The sequence below is a fragment of the Ylistrum balloti genome, unplaced genomic scaffold, assembly GCF_031769215.1.
Source record: "Ylistrum balloti isolate Yb309-2 unplaced genomic scaffold, AGI_CSIRO_Ybal_v1 Utg370748, whole genome shotgun sequence".
NCBI classification, from domain to species: domain Eukaryota; kingdom Metazoa; phylum Mollusca; class Bivalvia; order Pectinida; family Pectinidae; genus Ylistrum; species Ylistrum balloti.
Window position 1 is genome coordinate 294,635 of NW_026782440.1, and position 25,330 is coordinate 319,964.

At 33.6% G+C, this 25,330-nt stretch overlaps 1 protein-coding gene across 1 annotated transcript; it reads left to right on the top strand.

Moving 5' to 3' along the window:
* Positions 1 to 24,121, top strand: LOC132558047 (uncharacterized). The gene is made up of 10 exons (XM_060222571.1): positions 1 to 16; positions 3,943 to 4,136; positions 4,993 to 5,145; positions 5,323 to 5,476; positions 5,726 to 5,962; positions 6,161 to 6,349; positions 6,641 to 6,760; positions 19,738 to 19,860; positions 22,646 to 22,884; positions 23,927 to 24,121. Exons 1-10 carry the CDS (start codon positions 1 to 3, stop codon positions 24,119 to 24,121), a joined length of 1,620 nt encoding a protein of 539 aa, XP_060078554.1.
* Positions 24,122 to 25,330: the final 1,209 nt, after the last annotated feature.

A 25,330-nucleotide genomic window follows, 5' to 3' on the forward strand; every position in this document is an offset into this window, starting at 1 on the left:
ATGGGGGACACAGGCAGTAATTATCAATTATAACCGCACTTATTTTGGATTGTATACGTGTCTATATACATGATGATATTCGGACCTACTTCATTAGTTAAACGTCACGGTCAGTTGTGATGAAAAAATCGCATGAATTTAGCGGCTATTGAAATTATCAGTAGAGAATGACTCATTGGATACAGTCGAAAGGTTTTTCTTAATCAAAGACAAAAAAGTCTCAAAGAAAGACTGTGTAAATAATTATCATTTTTAATGTGTTTTCAGATACAAAATCTTTACCATTAAAAGACTGAATAGTAAATGAAAGCGTTTTTCTTTCAGAATATTAAAGCCCTTTCCTTAAAATGCGTTTGTTGTCGACTCATCAATATATATAGGAAAACAAATAGAAGTGCATTGATCTTACATACAAATCAATTGTTACAAATTACCTTAATAGACATACATTGCCTTAAGTAAACGAATATCTATTATGCATGAAGACAAAATTCAATACACAATATACAATTAACTCTCTCTCTCTCTCTCTCTCTCTCTCTCTCTCTCTCTCTCTCTCTCTCTCTCTCTCTCTCTCTCTCTCTCTCTCTCTCTCTCTCTCTCTCTCTCTCTCTCTCTCTCTCTCTCTCTCTCTCTCTCTCTCTCTCTCTCTCTCTCTCTCTCTCTCTCTCTCTCTCTCTATTGTAAATATGATAAATATGTCTATATAAGCCAATCTGAATGACATAGCCCTGTATACCAATTAATTAAAAAGTCCATTAAACGGTTTAAATGACCGTTTTGGAATTACACAGAATCAAGACACGGTCAACATGAGCTCACAAGGCAGTGCAGTGTACAAAATTCATCAGACCGCTAAGTACATAGCAACAGGGACACAGAGAACACTATTTTCAGAAGATTTCTTCATATGACAATCCAAGCTTGCCAGGAAAATCACAATTGGTTTGTTTCTGAGACTTGTTTTAAATCAGGGTTTTGTATGTTTTATATATATATATATAACAGAGAAAATCTTCAACGCGGTATTTCAAATCTTTTCATTTAAAGATGTAATTGTGTATCACGGAATAGGTAATGTATATTGAACTTCCACCGTCACCCATTATCTTCAAAATTTCACCATATTTCAGCCTTTTTTGCGGAAATATTGCTGAATAGGCTGTTTATTCCGCCCAGCGTGTTGCATTGAATTTCAGGTGAAACTGCACCATGCATGTAAATGAATCTAAAACCACTTCATAATAATAACTTTGGAAACCAGTATCGCTTACTGATAGCACCGATATCGGTTACCAGCAGAACCGGTATCGGTTACCAGTAGAACTGGTATCGGTACCAGTTACCAGTAGCACCGGTATCGGCTACCAGTAGAACCGGTATCGGTACCGGTTACCAGTAGCACCGGTATCGGTTACCAGCAGAACCGGTATCGGTTACCAGTAGAACTGGTATCGGTACCAGTTACCAGTAGCACCGGTATCGGTAACCAGTAGCACCGGTATCGGTAACCAGCAGAACCGGTATCGGTTACCAGCAGAACCGGTATCGGTTACCAGTAGAACCAGTATCGGTACCGGTTACCAGTAGCACCGGTATCGGTTACCAGCAGAACCGGTATCGGTTACCAGTAGAACTGGTATCGGTACCAGTTACCAGTAGCACCGGTATCGGTAACCAGCAGAACCGGTATCGGTTACCAGTAGAACTGGTATCGGTACTGGTTACCAGTAGCACCGTTATCGGTAACCAGTAGAGCCGGTATCGGTACCGGTTACAAGTAGCACCGTTATCGGTAACCAGTAGAACCGGTACCCGGTATAAATCAGAATATTAAAATTCAATAATCAGTACAAGATCCAAATGTTATTCACCAAAGTGGTGGTAATTTATTTCAGAAGTAAATACAGCTGGAACTTCAAAGAAAACAGCAATCATGGTACATTTTTTACCAGAATTGGAAATCTTATCAGAGAGAGAAAGGTAGGTTTCATACATTAGAAGTAAACAAAGACAGTGTCTATGAATGCTTGAACACCGTGGCCGAATTCACACTGAAATGGTGTATTTGGATTAATAGATTATTTTGATATGAATAAGAAATATATCAAATCTGGTTTTGCTTTTGGTCACCTGCTTAGTCTTGGGCGAACCTTATGGTAATGGTTTGTACAACCATCATTGATTATAAACAATAGAGTGGACACGCAAACTTAAACAGAAAAAAACAAAAAAAAAAAAAAAAAACGTTACGGTAATATGGAAATTGAAGTTTTGCGATGCGAGCTTAATCATTCCGTAATGTAGTTTTTTCTTTATAAAAATGGAATTAAGCCTACACGTGATATTAAATATTTCGCTTAATATTCACTAATGTAAAAAATTGACAATCTTCCAAAAAAATGTCTCATGTCATCTAGCTTTGTATTTGTGCTTTTTTTCGCATAAAATGTATTTTGTTTTTCGAGAATCACGCCAATTATTCAGTTTTCTAAACAGAAATTCCTATTCCTTTGAACACTTTGCCCCTGACGTATTTTCTTATGAAGAAAATTTGCAGGTATTTGGCACTAAGAAATTTAACTCCAGATTTACTCATATATGACGATCCGAAATTAAGGAAAGATAAAAATTAATATCTCAATGACATTTTTTTTCAAAATTGCATTAGACAAAGCAACTGGTTTGAATGAATGTGACTCTTATCTTGTTTTGTCTTTATATGTGTGTTTGATATGTGTTATACAGCTTCTTTCGGCGATAACATTTGTGTCAACAAGATTTTTTTTACCACCATGTAGTAGTAAGTGCAGGTCTAGTGGGATAAAATCTTAATTGAACCAGGGCTTGTCATTCGGTCGAATCGAACAGAAGAACTTTAGGCCTATCAATGTGAACTTGATCATCGAAGCGCACAATTGATTTAATGACGGCAAAAACATTTCTACCTGACTGGATATTGATTTTCTTTTTCCAACGTCTTGTCGACAGATTACCGGACAGTGCCTTCTCTATTGTCAGTCGTGTAATGTCATTGACTACTAAGATTGCTTAGTGTCTGAAAGATACATGTTCAAAATAATTTGTATGTGATTGCACAGTACTGAAAATCCTGGAGAAAAGCGGAAATATATGAAATATTGTTAGAAATATGCTGCTTTCCTAAAATTTGAGCAAGTTAACATTCAGTAATATATCATTTTTTTCATCATCGAAACCAACGGTATATAATCAATATAACGAGAGGACAGTTGTATTTAATTCACCGACTGTGAATCGAGGAAATATGAACGCAATTAGGAACTGGATTTTGTTTGCTTTTCTGATTTTGTCATGGAATATTCAAGTCATACTTTCAGGTAACTGTAATTAAGCACCCATAAGAATTCCTATCAAATCGCTTTTGAAAATCGATTTTATTTATTGGTATTTGATCTTGCATTTACATTCGTGTCATGTGTTACACTTTAAAAAGCGATAAAATCTGTTTACATTGGTTTTTGTTACGTTACTGTGCCAAAGAGGAAGACAGTACATGTAAGGTAGGATTTTTGATAAAAGTGTTGGTCATCGAACTTCAATGAGAAACTCTTCAATTTTAAAGATCATTAACACTCCGATCGTAGATGAAATTCCAAATTATGAATACAAATCTACTTCTGTATGCATGATACATGTACCTGATATACATATCTTTAGCTCTACAAAATAATGTATGTCTTTACTACTGGTAATGCTCTGTTGATTTTGGGGTTGATACATACAGTGAAATGTAAATTTAGATAAAACATGTGCTGTCCAATTAAAACCTTATTTTGATCTACAATTCTTTGTCGTATAGTTCACTCTGCTACGTTTACAAAGGTGTGTAGATCTAGATATGGTTTTAGTCAGACTGCTTTTGTGTGCGATGTTTCAATTAATTGTGTAATTAACTTTCAGACCAGACTGTGTGCTCTGATTACTTGGTATCAGGTCTGCATGGCGTGGAGGACGAAAAACTGACATCGTCTAGTAATTTTGCTGACGACCCACTATATCACGGTCCTAGAAATGCAAGATTACATTATAACTTGAAACTTGTTGGCGCACATTCATGGGTTGCAGGTTCAATGGACACACATCAATATATACAGGTGTGTTAATTAATGATCATAAAATCAAACAGGACACATTACGTGTATAACATAGGATGGTATTGCTATAGTAATTTATAACGTTAAATAGCATCTGATTTCATACACAGAAAATACAACTCAATACTCTCTCGATTGTCAATTAATCTTAATCTACAATCTAAAACGAATTCTATTTCCATCGCATACATACAACAAAATATTACATTTTAATGTCACATAGATATATGTTATGGAAATAGAATTCGTTTTAGATTGTAGATTAAAAGAAATTAATAATCGAGAAGCTATTAATTACAGGGGATATCAACTTTCGAGTATATTCTATCGTTTACTAATAAAATGCATGACAATAATATTGCAGAACTTCAACAGCTTATGTTTATAAAATCGTTATGTTATTTCAATGTCATAGTTTTTTTTTATTTGGAACGTTCACGTCGACTATTGTACAAAGACAAACTAGTGAATCTTTTAATGTAAACGCAAAGTCCGATAAAACAGAGCAAAATAAGGATTTACACTTCAGCTAGTTCGTCCTTCTAGCACTCGTCAGTAAATTTTGAAGCTCGGGGGTGGGGGTGGGGGGGGCGAATGAGGAAAGAGGGGGGGGGGGGCGAATGAGGAAAATTCAGTGATCGAAAGAAAAATAAAATCTTAACAGGGAAGTGTTTCAGCCCCATAATTGAATAAAGTTCGCAATTTTCAGATATCAGATGATTTACGAAAAAAAGCACAAGTGTACATTTATCTAACATATACATTTAACAGATTCAGAATATTTGAAAAAAATGTGTTATAATAGTAATTTGAAGTGTGTTTTTATCTATATGAATTCATGCTTTATATATTCCAGGTGCAATTTCAAAGAAAGATAAGTATTGAAACAATCCTGTTACAGGGACGAAACGGTTCAGTACATAACCAGTTCGTTAAAACCTTTTCAGTATCCTATAGCAACGATGGTGTAACATGGACTGATGTGAAGTCACAAAACCAAGACCCAATCGTAAGTCGTGGTGTAAATGACAGAATTGGAACTTGATTCATTACTATTGTCTGTGATAATAACACAATGGTAAAAAATCGTAGTCGTCTTTTTGCCCTTGTGTCGGGAAATTGTCGTTTCAAAATCAATTGAATTTTGTTTGATGTTTTTCCAATCTGAGTTTCCTTATTTTTTAAGATATTTGTTGGAAACAGAGACAAGAGCAGCGTGGTCAGGGTCGTTCTCGGTGTTGCTGTCTCTGCTTCGTACCTGCGTATCAATCCGAAAAGTTGGAATAGTTTTATCAGTCTCCGCTTTGATGTCGGCGGTTGTTACAAGATAGAAAGAAAAAGTAAATATCAATGAAACACACACCAATATGCAATAATGTCAATCATGTATAACTTGACAAAAGTTGTTTTTCTTCATCGGCGAGTCCGTCAGAAATACATAATGTGAATAAACAGCAAGCAATTCTTACAGATGGTTCTTAGACGAATTCGATACGTTTTTAATTCACTTTATGCTTTCCTATGATGAATAAACATGAACTGAAATTAAAGAACATGCTTATCTTATTAAAAGATCTTCTTTTTTTCAGACAATGGCTCAGAACTTTACCAAAACTTTTCGATGATGGCCTCGGTAGATCTTGAACAATACCCGGTGTTGAAGGAACAATGCAGGTCTACATGTGAATGTGGCAAACTTTGTCTACAGGCAAATTCTTGCTATGCGTTCACCTTTCACAAGGATAAAAGTTGCCGGGATCTCACAATGGCATTTACTAGTCTATATTCGAAAAATACAGAATCAGAAAAGGCTTTCGCTAAAAGAGGTTTTTGTTATTTTATTTTTTTCAAACATTCTTATTTCAGTTTGTATATAAATCACAGTTATATAACTAAATGTGATATTAAATTTGTACAATTGCAAATTGTCTTATCCCATTCTGAGATATAAATAATTTGTATCAATAGATTTACACCGGATGATGGCGTTTGCATGCATTTATTGAATCTCTTTTCTGTTGCAGACGTTTTCGAAGCCCTTCGCTTTCAAGAATTCGCTAGCGGGTTTGGTTTTTACAAGGTTATCGAGCGTAGTCTGAACCAAGCTGATGCTGCCGATCTCTGCCGTCAACATTACTCCCAACTGATCCGGATAACTGCAGTATCACAAATCTCTAGTCTTTGGAATGTCATCGCTGGAAACACCATTCTTTGTATGTAAGACTACGACCAATACAGATCAACTAAATAAAAAAATTAACTGAATCATGCAGATGTTTAGTCTATTCAGGATCTATTTGTGTTCCAAATTATACATGCGACATTCATTGACGCCTCTGTTGCCCATCGCCTGTAACACATTAAATGAACAACTGCAATTATTTGTATCTGCTTGAGAGAACTTTTCATGAACTATGGCATTTCAAATTCCATATTGTGTTCATTACAAGCAATGATTGATAGGTAAGGGGCACTATATTTATTTTGAGTATTTTCATTTTCAGTGCAAGACAACAACAGATTATTTGTGTCGGGAATGTTTGTGTCTCCTGAATGGAAGTATAGTGACGGTTCAGCAGTGATGAACAACATTTGGTCTGGACAAACTCCTGACCCCGGGAAAGGTCATTGTCTTATACTGACAAAAACAGGCCTCGATAGCACAAATTGTGAGGATAAACTTTTCTCTATCTGTGGCTAATTTTGATGTCAGCAACATATATAGTACTAACTGTCTCGGACTACAAGAGAGACTGAAGGAATCCGGCTGAGTGGACCGATTTTGTAACAGGGTTTGACATATATAATGTACCAATGAACAATTTCGATTATTCCACTTCACGACAAGTACAAAAAGGTTGTTTCGCAGTGATTGTACAAAACGTGATACACTTTAATACTTTATAGATTCAAACTGCACCCCACAGCTGTTTCGTTCTTTTGAATACATGTGCACGTATCAATTAATGTAAAGGAATGCGTGAATCGGGTGAATGACTTTTCTGACATATAGTTTTGTTACATACCTAACAATGAAGGATTATCTATTTTGATTGTATCATCGTTTGTTATGTACTACATTCCTTGAACTTTTCTATGTATCAATGACTATATAAAAATTCGAAATCTGTATCAGGAATATAGAATCGTGATAAAACTTTCCTGTTTGGAAGCTTTTCTCTGCTTGTGTTTTTCACATGTACCATTTCACAGTGAGTCCCATTGCATAGTCATTGAGAGCGAAAACTTTGCTTTTATAATCGACACGATAATGTTATTGTTGAGTCTGTGGAGCACTAGTTAAGAACAAAAGATATTTTAACATGCATATATAGGTATGAATAAGTGTATTTTTCTATATTTGATATTTGTAACAACACCATTGTTGTGTCTCCTAGCACAAAAGCCTTAAATTTTCGTGCATTCTGTTCAAGTTTATAGAATAACACTTCCCTATATATTATATGAATGTAATAAGATATTAAAACGTTGAAGGGAATCATGACAGACAACACAGGTCAGCTGAGGTAACCTCGGAACAGCCAATTTACCTTCAGGGGAAATATATGTGAAAATATAAAATTCTTCGTTAGTGTTTCAGGAAGGACAACGTTGTTAAAGATAGCTCTATAAATGGTAGGAAACTTCTGCTTTACTTTAATAGGTTTATCCTAGTCAGTCTGAATTCAATTATAGAAGTGTTTTATGTGTTGCATTAACTCGCTTTATGTTAACTGTTTTAAAGATCTGTTTCCAAGATGTGAATAGAACACGAAGTCAGATATACACGGAGCGGTAGATTGAAACTACATAATTTAACGGTGTGTAATATGTTATAATCAAAACATTGCTTTTTGATGAATAAAAGTTATATCTTATGGAGATGGATGGAAACTTTGATAGTCTTCACCCATGCTGCACAATCGCAAAAATATCAATTTTTTCACCCCATCCACGAAATATATGTCCATTATTATAAAAAAATATTATCTATTTAATCAGCGACATTTATGAATATCTCACCACCGAACAATCAGGATAATAAGATACAGCTTATGACGTCTACGGTGTTTGAGATTGGTCAAGCATAGCGACTGCGCGGTTGATGAAACAAGTAAACAAACGAAGAGCAGGTAACCAAGAAGTTTAATGTGTCTTTGTGTCGTGAAAATATCGGCTCAAATGGAGTATGAAATTATGTGCAGCTCAGTGACGCGTGACTGGTTTTCAGTCCTAGAATATGAATGTTTAATGTAGAAATGTTATATATATATATATATATATTCTTTTTTGTGCGATGAATTTATAATACATACATAGATATATATCTATTGTTTTGTGATGTCTTGTATTACTTACACGTGTATTTTAAAAACCTAGTTGCGTAGAAATTCGCTTTGTTCCTGTAGAGATGAATTGAACAAAAGGTGGAAAATAAAATTGTTTGGGTTAACTGTTTTGTTGAAGGTTTGTATTTGACCAGAGAGTAACATAAAAATACTATGAAATGTATATGACACGGTAGTAAACAACGCTACAGATGAACTAGCTGTAAATAAACATACTTAGGCTTGTACATTGTCGGTTGTACAACTGATTATCATCATCAGATGTATTACTCGTCAGGTGATATTAACAGATTTAGATACGATAACACTGATAATGATATAAAAGAAACATCATATTTACAGCACAGGTAGACTTATACATCACTAAAGTGTCACTGATACTGACCAGACAACATCCTGATTACAGTGTTTAAGATTGCATAGATTTGTTTATGCCCGTGAAGGTCATATATTAACCTATACACATACTTCAAGCTTTTGAATAATGACCAATTGATCTTTGGTAAAGTTGTATATCATAGCTTTGATTACACCGACATACGCCTGTGCGTCTTTTCGAGTAAAAGGTTTATACAGTAAATACAATACTTAGCACTAGCCATAACTAGAAGATGTAGCGCAAACACGTTAGCTAATAATGGATTTATCGAGTACTAACAACAGTCTTGAATTACCCTTAAAGGGGTTATTTTCTTGAGGATCAATGTGATCGCAGTAGTTCGATCCCTGAAATTAGTTGACGCTTATCACTATTGGCGATAACATCTAGTCTTCAGTTATAACTCGCCGAATCCCAGTTATCTGTTGTCAATACTTCAGCCTTTACTATATCTTATCATATAATTGAACTGTTATCAAGTGCACTCGCAAACGTTATACTGTTTTGTGTATATTTCACTAGTGTAATATAACTGGAGCGTTTTTTTTAAAGAAATATAAGTCGTATGATAAAAGGCATCTTAATTATGTTTTCACTGCAAACCAGGATTTGTGAAGGTTTTTAATTTTACTGATAAATGCTTACCAAAATATGAAAAAATCGAAAATCGATGCCGTTTTTCGGTATATTTTAAATGAGACTAAAATTCATTGAAAGGTTTTGCTGAAAATATAATACATAACACAGATCAGTTGCTAAATATGATGTGTGTGAAAATAATGGGATATAATAAACTCACGAAAATATATTTTGGAGAACTGATTATATCATCATAATAACAGTAAAGTAAACGAGTACATAAGCTAAAGGCCAGTGAAAACATATATAGGCGGTATCTCTAGGTACATCATTTTTAATTAAAGTTCTATACTGTAGACAATGATACATGTAATTGAAAATCTCCTCTGAATATGATCCAATAAGTTGTTGATCTGATAAAGACGACATTGGCAAAGGCTATAAGTAGAGGTTACTGTATTTGATATTACTACACATGGTGTCGTTAAGACGTCATTTTCATAGTCCAAAGAAACGGTATAGGATAACAGTCTGAAAACTTATTGGTCAGAAATCGGACTACATCACGTAATGCAATCAACAAGTAGTCATATCACACCCAAATTGGCAGAATACCATCAGGTACAGAACGAGTGACAGTTTAAATTAAATTTGCACGGTGAGCGTGAACTGGTTCCCTGGTTACGATGTGTTGACATAGTGACAGGACCAGACGACAACATATGGTGGCCTCCCAAGCTTGAGATAATCAGCGTGATTAATTGATAATATTTAGTGTTGTCTTCGAGAATAATCGCCATAACCAAGGTATGGTTGATTAAGTGTTACAGGAGTGCATTTAAAGACAACTTTAGCATGTGAAATACAAACCGAACAATGTTCAATTGAGAAATATAATCAATTAGTTTGACTTCAGAATATATAAATTGTTATCAATGATACATATCATTTCTACAACTAACATGAAGATCTATCTCTGGTGAGACAATTAAAGGACTTTAAATCATAACCTCAGTCTCACATTCAAGATGACAAAACACAAAGTGTAGAATCGGGAGGAAAACCATGCTAGAAGGAATTTGATCTCACGTCTTAGTAGGACCCTAACACTACTGGCCGTGTGGTTCAGAAGCTGCATGCGTGATATGAAAAAAATCATCAAATTTACGTGAATTATGTGTGGATTGTAAGAATCGCTATCATGGTAAGTAAACAGTCTATGAAATATGTTTTCTGTTTTATGCCTTTTTTGCAAGATACCCCCTTATATTTTAATAACGTTTCTACGAAATAACTTCTCTTACTAATAAAGTTAGGTTTAAGATACCAATGCCTTAGATTGGTAAAAGTAAGTAGCTTCAGTAAAACAATGTATTCTAAAGAGGACTTGAAAAGTCAAGACATAATTGATATTTATGGTATTTTGTTATTCTGTTGTATCAGATTATTTTTTAAGTCGAAACTGCTTTTTCCCACGTTAAAGTCGTGTGATGGAATTCTTTCCTCTCTCAAGCGAATAAATGTTCCAACTAATTGGCCCCCAGGATCCGACTTATAGGTACATATTTTACACACATATACTGTAAAAATAGATATTCAAACGATCATTCTATGTTAGCGATAAATTTGATTGCAATGAATTAAGCACATTTAGTTTTCGTTATAATATCTTTCATGCAGTCTCCATCCATATAATTTGCGAACCAAGCAATATGTAGTTACCCCAACATCACTGCAGATTGTTGGTCGTACAGAAAGATAAAACACATTTTTTAAATATTTACGATAATCTGTTCATATCATTTTTATCCTTGGAACAATATTGCTAATAGTATATTGATTGATGACATGTAATTGAAAATGAATTGAGAATTACTTCTAATTCAAAGCTAATGTATTTATGAATTATGTTGACATTTGAATTGACCGTTGTTTTTAATGTACTGGAAATGTTACCAGATAGAAATGGTATGGTAAGACAATGTCGTTATATTATTAGTTATATTATGAACATTTGGCCTCCCAAAAACTGAATAGATATTCCGAGAAACTTTTTTCTTGGTTTTTGAAATACTTGTGCGGTGAGTACTTTTCTTTATCGTTATAAACACGATGGGTGTCTGTTATGAAGCAGATGATCCCATACTTTTAATCACAACCACCGCTTGTTACCTATTTACGATTATTAATGTTTTTCATAGATCAAATATACTTGAAATGAAACATGTACCCATTTTAGAATTTTGGCTTGTCACAGACAAAGTACAAAATCATTACTCTTACATGCTGTGTCAAATGAACAAAAGAAGGCCAACAAAAAGTAAAAAAGAAGTAACAGATAACAGACAAATATGTTCCCAGACCTTCAAGGAGAATATATATATATATGATATATAAGATAACAATGATGCGAACTATTGTTTGATATAAATGTTAATCTGAAACAGTATAGCGCGATTTCGCGAAAGTGGAAACATACCTGTTTTATTTTCATACGATATTCTCATGCAAATTTATTGAAGAGCTTTACATAAAAGGCCAGAAATATCATGTTTTTCGATCTCTCTTTAAAATATAACAGACATCTTTAAGAAGAACCCTATTGACAATGTCCACCGTTTATAACCACCGGTATTGGAAATCCTGGACACGACAGGGTCTGTTACATTCGTCGCTTACCTCGATTTTGTCCCACAACGCGAAGTTTTCTGCGAAGCTGTATGGGAAACGCAATGATAATAATGTCCCTAATATGGAGTTTCATTTACAGATATCGACCAACCTGCTTTCTCAACTTATTGTGTTAATATAATTAAACTATTCAAAGGCATATTCTCAATATCGTGACTTTTGTGTACGATGTCTTCACTTGAATGATCAACTCAAAACACAGGATTTCGAGAGATGCCGGCTGATTATTGGGACGTTACATGTTCGCCGTGATCTCATTGAGAAAATGTCCCAATTCTTTGTGTGATATTCAGTTGGCGTTGTTGGATGGTCGTTGGTATGTGTAGTGGTTATTGTTTGCCTCGTTACATTATTTGAGAACATGACATTACTTCCTGATACTGACCAATATTTACATAGTTGGTGTCGGTAATGAAGCAGAAAGCACTTACACATCCGGAACACCGGCCTTTATTATCCTTTTAAATTTCAGAAATTTCCACCTAACACTATGTTTTGTTCATCCTTTACCTTAGTTTCGCCGAAGTCAGGCATGAATTCAGATTCAGTCGGCTCGTTGGCATTTTCGTTGTTTTTTATCCAACATTTATCATAATCGATATCCTAGGATGCTTATAGTTTACACATGCATACATATACAGAGTGACTCTAACATCCTAAGACAAACGACAAAGACCTCGTTATTGACACGCGAAGCAATACCTTTTCTATTGGTAGGGTGTATCTCTGACACAATGGATAGGACTTGTCGCAGTGATGGTATGCAACGCAAATCACAGCAGAGGTAAATGTTGTATTTCATGTATTTTAATCACGTGATAAACGAAATTGCTATTTTTGAGATTTTCCTATTCTTCGTTGACTACGAAAAGGAAAAGTGATTGATATGATCGTTTACTGGCCTTTCGCAGCTTTCATAACAATACAGCTTACGTATTGATAATGAAATTGATTGTGTACACAACATTTTCTCTAATAATGCAAAATTGCTCTTTAGGTTAATGATAATTGATAGCAAAAACAAAAATACTCTAAAATAAAAATATTTCTATGGAAAAAGCTATCCACCTTACATATACATGCACTCCAATATGCTTTATATCAACACTTCAGTTGCTTATACTCTATTACTTATACAGCTTGGAATTTCCTAAAAGATCAAACGAAATTATCAGAAATCATATCAGTGTCTGCTTTATAATTAGTTACTATATTAGCCTAGTGACCATGACTTTGCCATGTTCTTTGTGTTGAATATTTTGATAATCAGTTAATATGTTAGCCTAGTGACCATGCCTTTGCCATGTTCTTTCTGCCTAGTGACCATGACTTTGCCAAGTTCTTTCTGCCTAGTGACCATGACTTTGTCATATTATTTCTGCCTAGTGACCATCACGTTGCCATATTATTTCTGTCTATTGACCATGGCGTTGCCATATTATTTCTGCCTAGTGACCATGACGTTGCTATGTTATTTCTGCCTATTGACCATGGCGTTGCCATATTATTTCTGCCTAGTGACCATGGCGTTGCTATGTTATTTCTGCCTAGTGACCATCACGTTGCTATGCTATTTCTGCCGAGTGATCATTACGTTGCCATATTATTTCTGCCTAGTGACCATGGCGTTGCTATATTATTTCTATAGACTATCTTGTTAGGATATTGTCTTATTGGAACATCGTTGTTTATGTTATTGATAGTGAACGCAAAGCTTTAGTAACATCTTTTTGATGTAAAACATTGTATATCTCTTGGGTATTTTTTATCATCATTTTTACTCCATCTTTAATCGGTCATGCCAAAATTGTATTAACATCTGATATTTCATAGCATTGCTTACATTTTGACAACAAAGGGTAAAGGCGACAGCTTACCATTTGTCATTTAGATGAATACACATATTAGCAGCAGATCGTGGAATGATATATACCAACTTGTGTTGATCTGTTGTTTATAATGATATTGAAATAATTGATTATGAAACAGTCGTTTGAAGTTGATTTAAATTTCATGTCACACGGAATGCTACAATACATTTTAAATTGCCAGCAGTATTGCAAACATTACTCATTAATGTTCAACACATATAAAATACTTTGTGATACAACAACAATGTGCCATCTTAACCATCTTAAGTAGAACTTATTTGTATAGGAAGATTAACTATTCCCATATTTACATATATAGTACTTTCTATCTTATCCATGTTGTACGATCCTCTTGTGATTTGGTTACTGATTGGTGTGTCCATGTTTTCATAGATGCAGCATGTTATCAAGGATGGACTCTTGTTCAACATAAATGTTATAAATTGTTCATGGCTTTAAAGTCCTGGGATGATGCGCACACACACTGTAGAAGATTTAAAGGCGGCTCCCTGATAATGCTGACGTCACAGCAGAGTGCTTTAAAAATTATGGGGGATCTTGGACCACTGGCTCATCGAACATATTGGACTGGCTTGAAATACAAGGTATATGTCACGGGAAGGATGCTAAAAATTACACGTGCATGTGTTTAACGCAATATATATATATTGAAGGGTTATGATACGTTGCCTTGTTTACTTTGAAGCCGATCACATTTTACAGACAATAGAGGAATTATTTCTTAATGATTTCAGGTAAATGAATGGCAATGGACAGATGGAAATGCCTTAACTCGAGCTGATTTTAATTTCAGTGTGGTAGGTAGGTATGCACTTATATAGATATTATTCTAATTAATGCGTTACCTTTGACCTTGTGATTATAAGGCTACTTAACGGAATGGAGATGTATTTTACATCAAAATATATGTAAAAAAATTATCGTCAAAAAAGAAAATCCATCTTCTCTCTTTTCAAAAAATCCCAAAACAGGGAAAATAACAGAGTTCACTTCGTAAAACGACAGGATTGCTTTGGTAGCTTCCACACTGAACAACATTCTAAAATGATATTAATGGTACTTGGATTAAAGTGTCCATTTGTAGGCACACTGCCACGCACTACAGAATGATAAGTGATCTGATCATTTTGAGAAACAGACTATGGTAAGACCGAACCATACATGTCCGATTATCACCTGTTATACTGTTGTTATGTCACAGACTCTGTTAACAAACTATACATATGACGAAGATCAGTAACATAACTATCCATGAATGATGAATGCTTTATCAATAGAGATGAATCATAAACAAATAGTAGATTTAAACATCGTATAAAAAACTTTATATACACTTATGATGCCAATTATATATCATATATAAATATATATATATATATATGTATATATTACGTCTTTTATATGTAATCTGTATTTGCTTTCAGATCAATATAAAGATAGAAATGGATTTTGTATGGGGATAGAAAACAATATGTTGGTACAGGTTTGCTGTTCCAACCATGTCGGGTTTGTGTGTGAAGCTGAAAGTATACGTAAGTAGCAAAAACGTGTTGATAAATATATTTTCAAATCAATGAATAAATCTGATCCACATGTGACTGCATATTACAGATGAAAGGTTTAAAGGAGGTCGTACGGTCAACATAATAACCTTTTTGGAAATTATTCGATTTATTTGCCTTATATGAGGTGAACGTGTTTGATGTTAGTTAGTTTGCCTGGTGTTTCCGTGATATAACTTGCTTGAATTAACCATGATTTACATGTCGGTTGTCACGTTGTCTAATTATAGTATTTTCTAGGAGAATACAAATTAATCTTTAATTTCTATTCATTTTTTTCTGTAATTGGATCGAGTTGGAATTAAGATTCTCTTGGCACAGACTGTAACAATGCTGATATGCTGATAAGCCATTTTAGATGCACCAATGAAAATAGTGTGTTGTTATTTGGTTATGTAATATAAAACTAATAATGTGTTATTTGTTTTAGATTATTGTAACAAAGATTTTTTTCAGTGTGTAGGGCATGGGAGGAATGGGTAGTGACACCACGGAATCATTGTGTCAAGTTTATGAATACGTCCACCATGTTGACTTGGCCGGATGCGCGAGGAACATGTAAACAACACATGTCGGACTTGGCAACATTCTCCAATGAAACTGAGTGGCAATTTATTAAAAAACTAGTAAGGTATATGTCAGATTTAACTGTTTATTATTGATTTTCCAAATGACACTCCTAGAAAATATAAACATTATAACAGTGGTAATATAACTCAGAACACATGTAGTTTGTAAAATGCTTATCCTTTCTAGATACAAGTCCTTGTTTTATCCAATGTCTTTTTGTATTACAATTTTGGTAATTGGTAAGTATTTTGTTTTTGTTTTTTGGAGTTTTTTTTATTGTGGACGTAGATCATATATTGGTTTATTTAATATTCAATATGATACACCTTTGTTTCTTACTCTGTATTACACAGACAATGTAACAAAAAATGACGTCACGATGCAACCAACATGAAGTTTTTTTATGATAATGTAAGATGTCAAGTAAGAGAGAATATACACTTCCCTGTGTCCGACGGGTCGGAAAATTATAAAATGTTCCCACCTATTGATAATATGTGGGTTTTTTTACATTTTGTATTTAACATTTTTGTATTTTACATTTGTGTTTTATTTTCTCTTAAGTTTACTGTTTTTTCAGTTTACACGTTTCTCTCCCTTAGGCGCATCTCGGCAGGAAGTTGTTAAAAGAGTGAAAAGGGGACGTCTTGTTATTACCCTTTATGTACATAATGACCCTTGTGTGGTCATGTCACATGTATAAAACATTATAATAAATTGAGAATTCATTCGGCTAATTAATTGATAGGTCTTTGACTCAGTTAAAGAATAAATCAGAATCGTAACATTATGTCAGCCATGACACTTTGAACACCATCTTTTTGCATTTTTTTCATGAATCCATTGTAATGTATGTTTTCATTCAATTATCCATCTGTCTAATTAAAAGATATATTGTTTAGCTTAGGTACCAGGGACAAAATATGGCTCGGGCTTACCTACGATAACACGACTGATAAATACTACTGGATAGATGGACGTGTGGCGGCGTCCAATCAAACCTCCAGAACTATCCCGTCGTGAGTATTGTGTATGGTTACTGCCCTACTAACGACTTGAATTTATATTAAATATATTTCTTTTTTATTTCGAAACAATAATTAGTGTCTTTATGTTACGAAAATATAGCATGTACATTGTATATGATGCAGAAAACATTTATCCGACCCTCCCACCTGGCTTCTTATCACGGTTGTCACAAAATGAAAACGAAATAGGAAAATCTTTTATTACTAAGTCCTATATTTTCCAATGTATATTACTTTTTACACGTTTATTTGATAAAAAAGACAATTCAAAACGAAAAGAAAGAATGTTTTCATACCCTGGTTCATACAATGAATTGTATTTTCAGTTAGACTTATGGTTATTTATTATATAATGCTTTGCATTTGATTGGAGACAATGCTTGGTTTCCTAGAAATCACATCGACGGAACGTTATGTGGTGGCTTAAATGAAATCAACAGTCGCTCATTCGTGAAGTGGTTTGATGGAAACTGTAACCAGAGACATTATTTTATATGTGAAAAGGGTAGGTATTAGGTTACTTCATGCAAGAGATATGTTTATAAGTCCAGGACCACGCCAAAGTTACACTTCAGTTTTGAATATCATTCTAAATTATTTTTCCTCCTGGAAATGAAATCGTCTTCAACAAATATTAAAAGTAAAATATCAAATTTAAGATAGAAAGAGACTAATAAACACTTATGTAATGCTATGAATGAAGATCCTGTCCTCCACTCAACGCTATCAAAAAGTAGAAAACTTGGAAATATGAATTGTATATATTTACTATCATACTACTGTAACAAAATATTTCCAGTTGTTTTATATCATAGTGATGTAACCAAATAATTCCTAATTAAGTGACGTCATAATATTGTAACCAAGACATTTTAATGCAATGCTGTAAATATGACATTCCCCTTTATGTAACATTTTAATACTGTAACCAATACATTCCTCGTTGTATAACATTGTAATGCTGTTACCAAGACATTCCCCATTGTATAACATTGTAATGCTGTTACCAAGACATTCCCCATTGTATAACATTGTAATATTGTAACCAATACATTCCTCGTTGTATAACATTGTAATGCTGTTACCAAGACATTCCTCATTGTATAACATTGTAATATTGTAACCAAGACATTCCCCATTGTATAACATTGTAATATTGTAACCAAGACATTCCCCATTGTATAACATTGTAATGCTGTTACCAAGACATTCCCCATTGTATAACATTGTAATGCTGTTACCAAGACATTCCCCATTGTATAACATTGTAATGCTGTTACCAAGACATTCCCCATTGTATAACATTGTAATATTGTAACCAATACATTCCTCGTTGTATAACATTGTAATGCTGTTACCAAGACATTCCTCATTGTATAACATTGTAATATTGTAACCAAGACATTCCCCATTGTATAACATTGTAATATTGTAACCAAGACATTCCCCATTGTATAACATTGTAATGCTGTTACCAAGACATTCCCCATTGTATAACATTGTAATGCTGTTACCAAGACATTCCTCATTGTATAACATTGTAATATTGTAACCAAGACATTCCCCATTGTATAACATTGTAATATTGTAACCAAGACATTCCTCGTTGTATAACATTGTAATGCTGTTACCAAGACATTCCCCATTGTATAACATTGTAATGCTGTTACCAAGACATTCCCCATTGTATAACATTGTAATATTGTAACCAAGACATTCCTCATTGTATAACATTGTTATATTGTAACCAAGACATTCCCCATTGTATAACACTCTAATACTGTAACCAATACATTCATTTTTGTGTAACATTGTAATGCTGTAACCATGGCATTTCTCATTTTGTTACATTTTAATACTGTAGCCAGTACATTCCTCGTTGTGTAACATTGTAATGTTTTAACCGTGAAATTCCTCATTGTGTAACATTTTATTATTGTAACCAAGAGAGTCTTCGTTGTGTAACATTTTGATGCTGTAACCATGCAATTCCTCATTGTGTAACATTTTAATACTGTAACCAAGACATTCCTCGTTGTGTATTATTTTGATACTGTAACCAAGAGAGTCTTCGTAGTGTAACATTTTGATGCTGTAACCAATACTTTCCTCATTGTGTAACATTGTATCACTGTAACCAATGCATTTCTCATTTTGTTACATTTTAATACTTTAACCACGACATGCCCCATTGTGTTACTCCATAATGCTGTAGCTATATTATATACATACTAAAGTACCCCCTAATCCCATCCAAACGGTTAAACAATAATAACTAACACCTTTCGAACTGTAACCTGTTTAGATAGCGTGTTTCTACATATACAATGAACTCTCTTAAACATGACTAATTCTACTTTCTAATAGTAGTTTAAGATTATTTTGGTAGTTTATAATGGTAAACACAACATTGATAAAAAAAACAAAATGTACATCTTGATTCATTAAAGATCACTGTTTAAATGCAAAGTTATGCATTTCTAATGAATGAAAGCTAGTTTAGAATGAGGGTTTTCAAAAATTATATTATAATTTCATCATGTTTTTACAGCGACATGCAAATCCGATGGAGATCTATTTGTGTGCCGAGATGGTCAGTGTGTAGATCAAGGGGTTGTCTGTGATGGCCAAGGGGACTGTCAAGACTCCTCGGACGAAGATTACTCACTTTGTTGTAAGGCACAAGGAAATCTGATTTTTATCTTATATTTGCAGCAACCAATAAAAAAATATTTTATTTACTTTCGTAGTAAAATTGTACTACAGGTACATTGTACTACAAGTATATTGTACTACATATATATTGTACAACAGGTATATTGTACTACATGTACACTGTATTACAGGTATATTGTACTACATGTACACTGTACTACAGGTATATTGTACTACAGATACACTACATGTACATTGTACTACAGATATATTGTACTACATGTATATTGTACTACGGGTATATTGTATTTCATGTACACTGTACTAGAGGTATATTGTACTACAGGTATATTGTACTACATGTACACTGTACTACATGTATATTGTACTACAGATACACTACATGTACATTGTACTACATGTATATTGTACTACAGATACACTACATGTACATTGTACTGCAAGTATCTTGTACTAAATGTACATTGTACTACATGTACATTGTACTACAGGTATATTGTACTACTGGTATATTGTACTACAGATACACTACATGTACATTGTACTACAGGTATATTGTACTACATGTACACTGTACTACAGGTATATTGTACTACAGATACACTACATGTACATTGTACTACAGGTATATTGTACTACTGGTATATTGTACTACAGGCATATTGTACTACATGTACATTGTACTACAGGTATATTGTACTACAGATACACTACATGTACATTGTACTACAGGTATATTGTACTACATATACATTGTACTACAGGTATATTGTACTACTGGTATATTGTACTACAGATACACTACATGTACATTGTACTACAGGTATATTGTACTACAGATACACTACATGTACATTGTACTACAGGTATATTGTACTACTGGTATATTGTACTACTGGTATTTTGTACTACAGGTACATTGTGCTACAGGTGTATTGTACTACAGGTACATTGTACTACAGGTACATTGTACTTCAGGTGCATTATGTGTCAAGCATTGTGCAAGATGTTGATGAATTGCAAACTGTTGAACCTGTTTAGTACTTTGTGAAGCACAGAATGATAGGACATACCTTAACCTGAGTATATATATATATCTAACAATAATACAACCACGTCCAGCGTAGTTACCTTTATTGATCTTGTTAATCTCGTGTAGTATACTTTTATACTAAAAAAAGTGGTACTTATGATAGATTTATGCATGGTTTGTCTACACTTTAATGAGGTTTGCATATTTAATACGATGTTAAGCTTTTAATACTTCGATATCTTTGTTCCTCTATTTCAGATCAACAACAAAATACCCATCAATGTTTATTCAGTAAAACCGTCGAGACAACGCTTAATATTAATACGAAACTGTTGACAACTGCGGAATCCGTTTCTAATTCACTTTCCTTTAAAACCGAATTACAAACAACTTTTAGTGTCGACGTTATCCAATCTTCGATCCCAAAATCAGTTCTAAGCTTACAGACATCATTCGGGGATGGTGGTCGATACTTGTCAAGTTCTATAGCCGCAACCGTTATTCAGGATGAAACGTTTCATACATTGTCTCTTTCTTTGAATCCTCTAAATTTACTGACGACACATGACAATGGTTTGTTAAATACAATGGAGTCCTATACTTCCCTCCTCCCCACCTCTTCCTCATCTGCCATACCTGTGCCCAGTGTGAGTCCTTCCCTGCCATTTTACACCAGCCGTTTTACCCTAAATCGTTTTTCCTCGATATCTCAAAATGACAAGAAAATTAGTAAAGGAGTTATTTCCCCTACTCCCAGTGTTGTAACACAGAGCATGCAATATATCACTGGCCGATCCTTTACCAAGCATGATCCAGCTTCGTTGTCTCTTCCACCCAGCATCCTCCTCCTTCCTTCCCATCAAACACAGTATGACAAAAATCCAGGTAAGCTAATAGAGATAAAATCATTTCATATATTGAATATCAAATCAATTTCAATATATAATGAATTAAAATTTTGTATATTTTGTTTGGACTTAAATTTAGTAAACTATCCACGGCCTTTTCATAGAAGTTATATTTGAAATTGTATTCTTATTGCATTTTAACGCCTTGTTTCACATCTTTGATCATGTCTCGTTGTTATGATACCATATATATATAAACGAAATTCTGAATATTCAGGAAAATCTTCGAAATTTGTGTTCTGGGTCGTTGACAATACCGTCAGTGCATGTCACATTTCGTTTTATATCATTGCTATTTTTGTATTTTTGTTATGTGAATGCCAATTATTCTTTATATGTTGACTAAAGATCATATCACATGTGATGACAAAACTGCCTACCTGATCCTATAGGACTTTGTTAAAGTTTTTTATGTCTACACATTAGATAATGGAAACAATATCGAACGTTAACAACCTTTATTCAGTTTCTAACTTAACAAGGCACAAAAATAGAAAATTCCGACAAAAATTGATCTAATGATGAAGCCACATGTAGAGTAAATAAAATTGTCTTTTTATGCACAGCATAATACAAGATTTATTAAACGAGGAGTTTGGATAAAGGTTTGCCTTCTCAGCTGTTCTCATTACAGCGAAGAGGATAAGAAATTTGGTATTGAGTAATCGTGTACGATAAGGAAAATCTGGGTATTAGATTGACAGAGCATTCTCGCAAAAAGTATGTTCATTATCCCAAGCATTAGTTCAACGCACGTCAGTTAAAGTGACATCTTACATTCCAGAAGGTGTATCATGTGACATATATAACTGGTATATGTAATCATGTTCATAATTTAACAGTCAGCCTGATAGATACAACAAGAGAAGAGTTGATCAACACCAAAACGGAGGTATCAGTATCCACCATCACTACAGATTTCACCATAATATCCAATGAGAACTTCCTATCATCAACCGCTGACGTAAAAACAGCTAGTGGTGACGTAATAACAGCTAGTAATGACGTAACAACATCACCTGCCTCCATTTCAGTATTAAACGACGATGCATTTTCAACGAAAAATTCAACAGTCCTCCAGGTAGGAATATTTCCGTTAAGTATTCTATGTCAACACATCTATTTTATGTACCACATATTAATAATGTTTCCCAATTACTAGTGTTTTGTTTTCTTTGATACATCAATCGGTTTATTATATTCTTCCATGACATAACATGCCACGACCTTGACCTGCTATTTATTATACGTGGATAACGCCTTGACACGACATCAGCTGTAATGAGGACGTAAAATCCCAAACAAGGAAACCACTTAGTCTTATTTTTACGACCAAAACATTCACGCATCTTGTACTATGTTCTAAAATTGAAATAACTTGACACGTCAGACACGCATATTCCTTGTGTTCATGACGTTTACTATTGACGGAAACGAAATTTGTCACGGATGCTATGTATACAATCCCAAACTTATATTGACCAGTGCATGTAACTTAAAATCAACAAAATGTATGCTTTTTAATAAGGTTTATTTTGGATTCACAAAAAAAAAAAAAAAAAAAAAAAATCAGAATTAGTTGATTTGAAATATAATCATTTAGAAGTGTTTCATTTCTTAGTACGACAGTGCTGGGATTTTTTTTAGAATTAATTGATTTGAAATATATTCATTTAAAAGTGTTTCATTTCTTAGTACGACAGTGCTGGGATTTTTTTAGAATTAATTGATTTGAAATATATTCGTTTAAAAGTGTTTCATTTCTTAGTACGACAGTGCTGGGATTTTTTTTAGAATTAATTGATTTGAAATATATTCATTTAAAAGTGTTTCATTTCTTAGTACGACAGTGCTGGGATATCAGTATAGATCTGAGAGTTGCCACTCCATCTCATTATTCACAATAGAACAAATTTCTCAGTGCGCATTGAGGTACACTTCCGTCAGCAAATCAGCAAAGAATCGATACTGATATTAAATAAGAATGTTCGGGACTGACATTGTAATCAGGATTATCAATTATCACGGTTCCCTTTTATGTCATCATATCATTCATTGTTTACTGTTCTGTATTGCACTGCCTTTTTCTTTATTGTTTTGTTTGTTTGTTTTTTGTTTTTCAGTGTACAAAAATGCCAGATGTTGTGTCTCGAAAGCAATGCATCCACAGGTATCTTCCTAAGGTCCAAGGGTTGAGCTGTAACATCTCAAGCTTGGCCCAATCAGTCTTCAATAGATTGAACTACACGGACACGAAAAACATCTCTGAAGTTGACGTATTGCAGGTCATTATAAAAGACGGAGTCGTCTTCTTCTAAATCAGTTTATTTGCACAATGTACTTAAAGCTGCATGATACAGAGTAATGCATTATTTGATTTTATCTTAATTGTAAATTGTACAAAACTCTGTTGTTCACTTGTCTGCCTTTTGTAAAACCCGTTTATATTAGATATCTTCATGTATTTTCTAGTGAAACATTCAGTCAATATTAATTTGTATTCTTGGGGAAAATGATACCTTATTTCATTTTAAACCGAAGAAAAATGTGAGAGCATGTGTTTATTTGAAGAAAAAAGCAATGACCAAATTTAAGTGTGACGTCGCAGTAGCCATGTTTTCGTATTCTAATGTCATAATGCTGTTTTCTTTCGTTTATTATGTTTGTATAGAGTGTATTAATTCACAGAAGTTAGAATATTATGATGACCTAAAGTGTTCAGTCTTGAGGAATATTCTTAATCATTATGGAGGCATGATTATCCTTTATACATCAACAGGACATTCCCTGTAACTCTGATGCTTTTCTACTGCATGTGTTGTGTTCATGTATATTACAGGCTGATATAAAACATTCCAAACGTTAAATAACATTTGACCTGTCATTGATGCTATATTTAAAAATATAATTTGAAAGTGTATACCTCAGATGAAAAATCTTAATCTAAACGTTAATAATCATTCTATCTACAAAGATATTCCAATATACTGTAAAATATCAATTTTGATCATAAAAAAGTGTTATAAGTATTTTTTTTTAATTAAACATATTTTATTGTAAATTATTTACAAAAGGATCGGGCACAAGTTGTTTCAACTTATAGTTGCCCTTTCCTCAATACATTACAAAACAAAAACATCACAATATCAAGTCATCAATAATTTACATAAATATTGGCTAATATATATTTTAAGTTATATGTAATGACGTGGTACATGTATGTATTTTTGGACGAACTACTTTCATTTCAGTTAACCCTTGAACTCATGGATCTGGTGTTGTTCAATATTGAACACGACCTCTCCCTCGATGACAATTGTATGGTAAATGTTTTTAATCTTTAAAATTCCTCTCAAACTTCGTAATACAACAGACTTTTTATTATACTCTCCAAGAACATTTTCCAGGAAATATTAGTTCCGAAACAAAATGAATTACTTCTTTGACGTACGGCAATAAAGCTTGCTTCCAAATATTTTGATTGTGATCGTGTACCTAATGAAAATTAAATATTGATCTCGAAAAGT